The sequence below is a fragment of the Carlito syrichta genome, unplaced genomic scaffold, assembly GCF_000164805.1.
Source record: "Carlito syrichta isolate Samal-C Ts95f unplaced genomic scaffold, Tarsius_syrichta-2.0.1 Scaffold308718, whole genome shotgun sequence".
NCBI classification, from domain to species: Eukaryota; Metazoa; Chordata; class Mammalia; order Primates; family Tarsiidae; genus Carlito; species Carlito syrichta.
In genome coordinates, this window is record NW_007252814.1 from 185,707 (window position 1) to 194,973 (window position 9,267).

Consider the following 9,267-nt stretch of genomic DNA (forward strand, 5'->3'; position numbering starts at 1 on the left):
CAGGCAATCCACTCACCTCAGCCTCCCAAAGGCGCGGGATTACAGGCTGAGCCACCGAGCCCGGCTATATTTTGAATTTTACACAAAAAGACATGAAGTTAGACAAGATCCAGAACTCCAGGCTGAGAACCATCCCCCTCTCCCTCTACCTGTCCCAGGCAAGGAGAGAGGGCCTGCCCACTTTCTTCCCTCCTCCAAGTGCTTGCCCTGACCCTGGCTACCCAACCTGACCCAGCCTTCTAGTGCTGGTGTGGCCTCCACCTAATGCCAGGAGGCTGGGAAGCCCTGGCCCAGAGGCAACAGACCATGGCAGTCCAGGCCACCTCCCTGAGACCCAATGGTGTGACCCCATCCCTGCTCCCTCAAACTGATGTTGAGTGAAGTGCCAGCACAAAGCCCCCCGGCACTGACTGAGTAGCTGAGTAGGCAGCAGTTTGCAGACCACAAGGTCATTCTGTCTAGATTTTCAGGTGGACAAGTGCACATGTCTACAAATGTGTCACTCTTCTCAAGGGCTCCAAGGATTTCCCAGGGACCCCATTAGTGGCTCAGTCACCCTTGGCCAGTACAGGGTTCTGTGCAGTTGGCCTTACAAGCAGGGTGGGCCCCAGATGAGCCCAAATAGCAGGGGCAGGAATGGGCTGTGGCCACCAGAGTGAAGAAACCCACCTGGGAGCAGCAGAGTAGGGAGGGGCTGGAGCTTGGGTGTGCACAGCTCTGAGTGTGAGATCAGAAGCTCCTGTGCTATCAAATGCAGAGTCCCAGGCCCCAGGGGAAAGCCCAGGAATCTGCATTCTAACAAGTCAAGGGGGCAGCTCCACATTTGGTCTGGAGGACCTCTGGTCTACGGTGCTGGCTGTGAGCTGGACCTTACTGTTTATTCTCCCAGCAGCAGCATCTCTGATGCCAACCTGGGGTCCCCTTCCTCCCAGGGTAAGGGGCTATCCTGTTTCTCTCTGCTTCTCTGAGATCACTGGTTAAGAGGTTATGGGAAGGAGGGGGGACCATGAGTAAATGAAGCTCCCTAACCCCAGGAAGCCTAACTACAAGGCTGTGAAGCCTTGGGGGAGGCTTGATGGTCCTGAGAGAAGCTGGGTAGCTTCCAGACTGAGGTGACTCCCCAGGTTAGAAGGCAGGTTGCAGTTGAATGTCACCTGGTGATCTTGGGAAGCAGCAGCAGTTCTGGGTGAGGGGAGATGCTAGGCCCAGGGGAGGTGATTCTAAGGGAACTTGGGACTTGCAGGTCTTGGCTCAGAGGCAAGGGTATTACCTCCCTACTGCTCCCTCTACTCTTCTTCCTCAGAACCAGGAATGGCTGCATCCACAAAGACAAAAACACTTCAGAGCCAATTCATTTTTCTCAAAACATATATTCACCTCTTCTTCTCAGTACATCTTTAAGCACCTTTGCCAGATTCTCTCAGGAATGTGTAGGACCCCCACCCCTTGCTCCCTGGGCTTCCCTAGGCCTTGCTGACCAGGCCCTTCACAGCTTGTACAATGGCATCCTTGTCAATACCAAACATCTTCAGCAGCTCGGCTGGCTTCCCGCTTCTTGGTACATTGTTAACAGCAAGGCGGGTGACAGTGACGCCAGGCTCACCCACGACTGCAGCGGACACTGCCTCGCCTATGCCACCTGGAAAGGAAAGGAGGGAAGTCAGATGAGGCCGTAGGGTGAGCAGTGGGCGGGCACAGCCCTTTGCCATCCTGAATTTTTTCCCTTTGCGGAGGATGGCAAAAGTTGTGTGTATGCCACCAGATGTCGCTCGTCACAGTATTGATGACTTTTAGAAGCCCAAATACGGCTTTTTAAGCACCACCCTCTGGGCAGCCATCATCCAAAGACTACCATCTCCACATGACCCCAGAGCCTAAGCCCATTCCTTCCCCCGGGTTCACTTTGGCATTTTCCAAGCTTGATTCTGCACAATAGCTTTAGCCTTAACCCACCTCAGGGACACAGTCCACCTTTCCACTCTCAGCAGCTGAGAGTCAGCTGGGTCCCCATGGAAAGCCTGGGCCTATTAAGAGGCCGAGTCCCAGCTGCTCAGAGGTACAGCTCTAGGTTTTCTGGGCCACAGCTGCCCTCCTGGGGCTTGGATGGAGGAGGTGAGTCCAGTTCTCAGGCTCTCTGGCCCCTGCTCCTTTCCCAGCCTCCCTGGCCTCCCTGCTCTAGCCCTCCATTACCTTCTTTATAGTGGTCCTCCACCGTAAGGATCCTGCCCTTGGTGGCACGAGCACTGTCAAGAATGAGCTTTCTGTCTAGGGGCTTGATGGTGAACAGGTCCAGTACTCGGATGCTGATCTTTTCTGTGAGGGAAAAAGATACAGGGGCGTGGCTGAGGGGAGGACTGGGCCCTGGGGGGAAGTGTCCTGGGGGTTGTCACATAGCTAAGAACTCAGCCTGCAGGCCTGTCCCTATCCTAGGGGAACCAGTTGCCCCCTGTTCCCACTGCTGCATTCATGCTTGCCACCTCACTTTCCTGACTCCAGGGACAGGGATCTCAGCTGCCATGTGGCTGCCGATTGTCCAGGAACACCTGAGCTGCCTTCCCCCATCCTCCTATGATGTTACCATGGAGACAAAGGGGAAGCCTGAGGAAAGGCTGAGATGAGGCAAGGGGTGATAGGAGAGTAGAAGAGCTGTGGCTGGTGGGAGAGTGTCAGAGGACCCGGTGAGGACCCAGCAGAACAACGTTCTCAGGAGGACAGACCCAAGCCTGCCGTGTCCTGCTTAGAGCCCACCTCTGGGCTCCCCCAGGCTGAGCTGGGATTCCTTGGCCTCTTCTGCCCCACTTTGCTCCCGCCCTTCTCTGCGCTGACCTCCTTTCACTCCCTTCTCTGCTTATCAATTCCCACGCCCTCTGGGGTCATTTCCCTGAAGCCATGCCTGCCCTCTCCTTGGTGGTTTCAGCACAGCTAAAATGTGACATCTGTTGTGTGATTCTATTGCAGGGGATGCCAACGACTGTCTCCCCTACAATAACACTAGCTAACACTGCAAGTTCAGGGTAATAATAAAAATGCGAAGTCACATTTATTCATTACTCAGGGCAGCCTATGGGTAAGGCAATATCTCCACTTTACAGATGGAGAAACTGAGGCACAATGATGGCGGAAAACTTACTTAATTAGTGCCTGTAAGAACAAGGATCTCTGAGAAAAGAACAAAAAACATTGAAAAAAAATTAGTGCCTGGCTGAGTGATTCAGCAGACTCCAAGGCCTCTGATCTGACCACCATGCTGGGACATCGACCCTAGGGCCACGGGGCAGGGGCTGTGGTCACTGAAGCCCCAGGACTTAGCATCATGCTGGAGAGAGTCAGTGCTCAAAGAGTTAGCTTTAATTGCTATTATTGCTGGGTGCACTGGCTTATGCCCATAATTCCAGCACTTTGGGAATCCAAGGTGGGAGGATTGCTTGTGGCCAGGAGTTTGAGACCAGCCCAGGCAACACAGTGAGACTTTGTCTCTACAAAAACAAATTTTAATAGAAAAAATAATAATAAATAAAAGATAATTGCTACTATCATTTAGTTAGGTGAAATTCTTTCTCAACTCCAAGACCTAGTATGCAGTTGGTACTTGATCAGTTTTGCAGCCCCTTCTCCTCACCTTTCTTCAGCAGCTCAGCAGCAGCCAAAGCTTCATGCAGGGTTACCCCGGCCCCGATCACAGTCACCTGGTCATCCTTGCTTTTCAAGACCACCTGGGGGTGACACAGGGGGACCAGTGAGGCTGAGGACTTGGGGATCGGGGTGGGCCCCAGTGGCTGGGCATTGCCAAAGGGAGGGTTGGGTTGGTCTATGGGGTCTGGCTGCGGCATGCACTGACCTTGGCTTGCCCGACCTGGAAATCCTCATTGTTGTTATAGATGATGGCATTTTCTGGACGGCTGGTCCGGATGAAGCAGATGCCCTGGAATCAAAATGGATAAACTGAGGGACGTGGAATGCAGCACATTCATCCTCCGAAAGCAGAGGCTTTCTAGAGAGGCCAGCCCTGCCCATGAGCACACCTCTGCCACCCTGCCGACCCCGCGAGGTGTCTCTGTTGGTCACTGACTCCCGGCAACTCTAGTAGGAAAGGACTTGCTTGCCCTCTGCATCCCCCAACAGAAGGCAACATTCTACCAGAATACTGGCCTCCAGGTGGGCCCCTCCCTCAGAGTCCTCTGGGCAGAGGAACAGGAGCCCCCGGGACTCCTGGTAAGAACTCTGTGGCTCAGCTCATTCTTCCCTATCTTGGAGAACCCAACGCAGGAAGGGTAAATAGGTATCAATTGCCAGACTGGCCAAGGCTGCCAGGATTCTCAGTGAATGAATGTGGCCATCAATTGGCAGTGCCTGCCATGTGGCAGAAAGAGGTGTATTTCTCCTGGTCTACACTTCTCCAAGTCATACAAACACCAAATACCAGGGGCATGATCAGGAAACCCCCGCTGGGACAGCAAGTGACCAGCTCTGGCCTCTCTTCTGTCCCTCAAGGGAAGAGCTGCCAGCAGGAGAAAGAACAGCCACAGGACTGACCTTTGTATTGGCTGCTAGTTCCACCGCCTTCTCTGTAGCAATTCCATCACTTGGGTAAAAGACAGTGCACATGGGAACAGACCGAAACATGGCCAGATCCTCCAGGGCCATCTGAGAGGGCCCATCTTCCCCTGGAGTGTGAGGAAGAACACAGTGAAATATGATCCCTGTCCATAGGCTGGAATCCTAGCCCAACCCCTCTCAAACCCGTGGTCCAAAGTCAAGGGTGGTTCAGATGTAAAGATCCTGGCTAAACTCACCAATGGACACGCCGCAGTGGGAGCCGCAGAGGTTGATGTTGCTCTCGGAGATGGCCGCCATGCGAATCTGATCAAAAGCCCGTGTGTAGAAAGCCGCGAACGTGCTGCAGAAGGGCACCGTCCTATTGCGCGTGGCGCAGCCCACGGCAATGCTCACCTGGGGCCAGGCAATGCAAGGTCAGCCCCAGAGGGAAGGGCAGGGGGTGGCCAGAGAGCCTAGGATCCCTCTCAAGGCCACCTCTTAGAGGGTGGAGGACTCTGTAATCCTTGAATCTATTACTTTTCCTCCCGTGCAGGTGTTTTCTGTGCACCTACAAACTGCAGCTTGTTTCTAAACACCAAATTCCTTCCACTTGAAAGTCATTTCAAAAGTTCCCTTTACATTCTTTTCCTCTGTAACATTTTTTTTTAGTAACAAGTAAACCCTTTCACAAAAGGCTAAAGTTTGCTCATAGGTGGTCCATCCCTCCTGGGCTTCTAAATGCCTCCTACCCTGCCACTTTTCTCTGCAGAGAACAGCCCTCCCAAGTACTCCCTGGGTCCCAGGCAGTACTGTCATGCCTGCTGAGGCTCTAAGCCCCAAATCCCTTACCCAGAAGCACCGACTGCAGTCACTGGTGCCAAACTAGCTGTCTCCCGCAAGGCTCCGAAATCTGCCAGCTGACATAAGCCCTCTTTCCCTGGCACTTGGGGCTTCCCCAGCCCCCACACCCTGCAGGTGTAGTCTCTAGAAACCACAGAGACAACTTTAGGGTAAGTTGGTGGAAGACCTTTGGTGATGTTCATGGTTTCCATAGGGAGGAAGCTCCCTGTTCCTAGGAGTCTGCAAGCCAGGCTGGGCTCCCAGGCCACAAGGAGGGGACATTTTGAAAAACAGGACAAAACATCATTCTTTATTTCTCCACCTTAGTTCCTGAAAGGGGCTGCTTCCCCAACTCTGGCATGTCAGGGCACAGAGCTCCCTCATCTCTGCATCCTTCAGGGTGGTGGGGCCTGGAGCCATGCGTATAACAGGGGCTCAGCAGACCTTGACTGGAAAAACATCACTATCAAGTCTCTTGGCTGTGCCTGCCCTTTGCCCCCAGAGATTTCATTCCTCCCATGCCAGGCCTCCGTGCAGCTCCTCCTGCATGCACCTGCAGCCTCGTGCAGCACTCTCATTTGCAAACTCATCTAGTACATTTACACCTGGGCATAGCCGCTCAACCCCAAACCATGGCTACTCAGGGTCAAGGGTTAATGCTGGGTCCAGGCTGTTCTGTGGTCTTTCTAGACTGGCCCACAGCAAGCAACTGGCACTGCTGATGCGGCTGGCCGAAGAGCAGAAGGGCTTCGGTCCTGCCCTGTTCCCCTCAAACTCACCCCTGCAGCTGTGGCTGCACTTGTGCCTGCCAGCCCACCCTGACACCCACCATGTTCTGCTCAGCAATGTAGCACTCGATGAAGCGGTCTGGGTGTTCCTTTTTGAAGAGCTCCGAGAAGGTGGAATTCTTGGTGTCCCCATCCAGGGCAATGACGCGGTCGCTGGCATGGCCCAGCTTGGCCAGGGCCTGCCCGTAGGCCTTACGGGTGGCTATCTGCAGGACAAGTGGAAAGGCTCTGAATCTCGCTGAAGGTGTGGGCATGGCTGTGGCCTGGAGCCTACCTGCCTCTGGGGCCACAGCTTTTAGAAGGATAAAAATAGAAACAGAAAACGGAAGGCCAATAGCACAAAGACCTGTGGAAACTTTTAAGTCCTGTACAGTTGCCAGCAACTGTGGTGACTGTCCCAAGAGCCCGTGGAGCCCTTGCCCCCAGTCCAGCTGTGAGATGTATGAGCTACAAAAGACATGCTACCAACCCCCAGCTCCCCACCCACTACACAGGTCTGTGAACCCATTCCACTTTGAATGGGAATAGAGGGCCTAGCAGTCAGACAGTCTGGTGCAGGCTGTCTAGGTGGAATGGATCACTTGGAGGGGGGTCTGGAGCAGGACAGCCCTGGCTAGTCAGTGCCAGGCCACATGGGCGTACTGAGCTCAGGCCAAGGGGCCTACATAAACTAGAGATGCATAGACTTGGGAGTCCTGGACTTTAATCCCAGTTCAGCCAGTAGCTTTCTGTGCGACTGTGGTCAAGATCCTTGCCCTCTCTGAGCATCTGCAGGTAAATAATTCCAGAGCTAGCTCTCCCCATGAGGGAACTGATGGGAACACCACCTCGAGGTTTACACCCGCCCTAAATGAACCCCTCGCCTCTCCCAGCCCTCTGGAGGGCACATCTAGGCTTCGGCCCAGGGGAGCCAGAGAATGATGGCTGCCCCATCCCAGAGAAGCAGGCCCCATACTTTGTACCTTGTCCCCAACTTTGTAGCTGGGTGGGGTGGGCATGCGGATATTGGCGATGTCCACCGAGGGGGCATCCTCCTGAGGGGGTGTCGCCAAGATCTTCTTTTTGCTTTGGATCAAGCTGTAGATCTCCTGGATGGTCTGTTCAGCCATGTTTTTGGGGAGGGGCTTTCCATGCCAAGACTCTTTATCTTCTACCCCTGCAGGTACAACACAGAAGGCAGAGGGACAGGTAAGACAAGTGCTCCCAGAGGGCTGAGAGGTTGCCCCAAGGAGTGAGGAGAGGCATGGTGTCATCACAGACAGGCAGAGCCCAGCTGAGCACCACGGGGGTCAGGGAAGGAGGGTTGTTGCAGACAGGACTCCTGCATGCCCAGCACTCAGTGAATACTGCCTGGTCCCCCAACCCAGTAGAAAAGAAAAATATGCCAGCAGATGTATATTTCTGGTACACCACTCCATCCTCTTCACTGCTGTGTCTCTTCCCTTCTCTCCCCACTGCAGGGTTGCACAGAGAGGGGTATACTGTAGAAATGGCAGACTCAGTTTGTTCACTGGGAGGGACACTGGCCATCAGAAGGGGAAGCTGAGGCCCATTAAGGGGAAGTACTAGCAAGTACCCTGATGCATCTATGAGCAGCAGAGTGGGGTCTGTAAGCACCAGGTGTGCCTACCAGCAAGGTTTACTATCACTCCCCTCTGAAATCACCTCAGATATCACTGAAGCCTGGGCAGAGTCAAGGACAGACTGGCCCCTCCAGGTAGCACCAAGCAGCCCCAGACTACCAGAAGCCCCTTGAAGCTATGGCTTCTAGGTTCTGCTCAGTAATAGCACTGTAGGTGCCAGGCAGCTGTTCTGCAGCCACGATGATATCCCAGAGTCCTCTTCTCAGGATCCATCCCCACCCAGAAGGCTCTTAGCACCCGCAATATCTCTCAGTGTACTCATATACCCAAGCAGAGGGAACCATAACTTCTGGGTAGGTAGGTGGGCAGCCAGGGACAGTTGGCAAAGAACTGACTCAGAGTCTGGAATCAGGGCCCCCAGTGCTACAGACTTCCTCTGTCCCAGGGCAAGTCCCTGACCACTTCTAGCCCCATTTTCCCATCTTTAAAATGGGCAAGGGCCATCCTAGGCCCAGGAGTCTGGAGCCCACAACTAAGTGCCAGGGGAGTGTCTTATGCCTATATCACCCTCAGGCCTGGCACTGAAGCCACTTCTCTAGGTTCTCATGCCACACAGGCCTCTGCTAAAAACCTCTCCATGGCATGGAGTACTCCCTTACCTCCTTGGGGAGAACCTGGGTCTTTCTAGGCTCTGCTGGGGCTGTGTTGGCCCTTCAGCTCAGGGCAGACAGCTGCAACTGGCAAAGCACATGGGGCTGGAGCTCCGCAGAGTGCCAGCCAGGGCGGGTGGGTAGAGCTGTTTCACTCAGCATCTTGTCTTTCCCACAGGCCCTCCAAGTCATTCCTCGTCTCTCTTCCTGCCTGTACATGCCCCCCCAGCAGAGGCCAGACTGACCCAAGTTCAAATCCTGAACCAGTGAACTCAGGGAATACAGCATCTCCTGCTGTCCTTCCTGGAGCCCAGTGCACTCTACTGTTGACAAGGGCTGGCACTTCCCCAGACACAAGGTTCCCAGCTAGTAGTTCCCACCTGCCCAGTCAGCCACAGGGCAGGGTCCTGGGGTGGAGATGGGGGTTGTGCCTACGTACCCGTAATTCCTCGACCCTTGAAGGTCTTGGCAATGATGGCTGTCGGCTGGTGCTTGGCCTGCCCAAAGGCCTTACACAGCTCCTCCACACTGTGTCCATCCACGATGACAGCATGCCAGCTGGAGACATAGGGCGCAGAGTGAGGGGGCTTCCAGGGACAGGCCTGGCTGGTGTCTGAGCATGTGCCCACTCCCCATCCCAGCGCTGTGATCTGAGCCAGAGAAGCCACAGAGTGCACAGCCCAAAACTTCTGTTTCTAATTTGGGGTGTTTTTTTTTGTTGTGCCTTTCTTTCTTTTTCACATTATTTTACTTCCTTTTGTTTGTCTTTGAGCAGATTTTCCTCCTCTTTCCTAAGGAACTTAAAGCTTAGTTTATTTATTGTCTCTTTCATTCCTGATCTGTTCATTTCCTCCTGAAAGCCGTTTTGGG

At 54.0% G+C, this 9,267-nt stretch overlaps 1 protein-coding gene across 1 annotated transcript; it reads right to left on the minus strand.

Annotated features, from left to right (window-relative positions):
• Nucleotides 1–1,350: 1,350 nt before the first annotated feature.
• TKT (transketolase) lies at nucleotides 1,351–9,047 on the minus strand (the record flags this gene model as incomplete). The annotated part of the gene is made up of 9 exons (XM_008065660.2): nucleotides 1,351–1,639; nucleotides 2,191–2,313; nucleotides 3,620–3,713; nucleotides 3,839–3,922; nucleotides 4,534–4,664; nucleotides 4,794–4,950; nucleotides 6,206–6,370; nucleotides 7,127–7,320; nucleotides 8,837–9,047. Coding segments are annotated over 9 exons (1,335 nt in total), but the record flags the coding sequence as incomplete, so codon positions are not given.
• Between the last annotated feature and the right edge of the window lie 220 nt (nucleotides 9,048–9,267).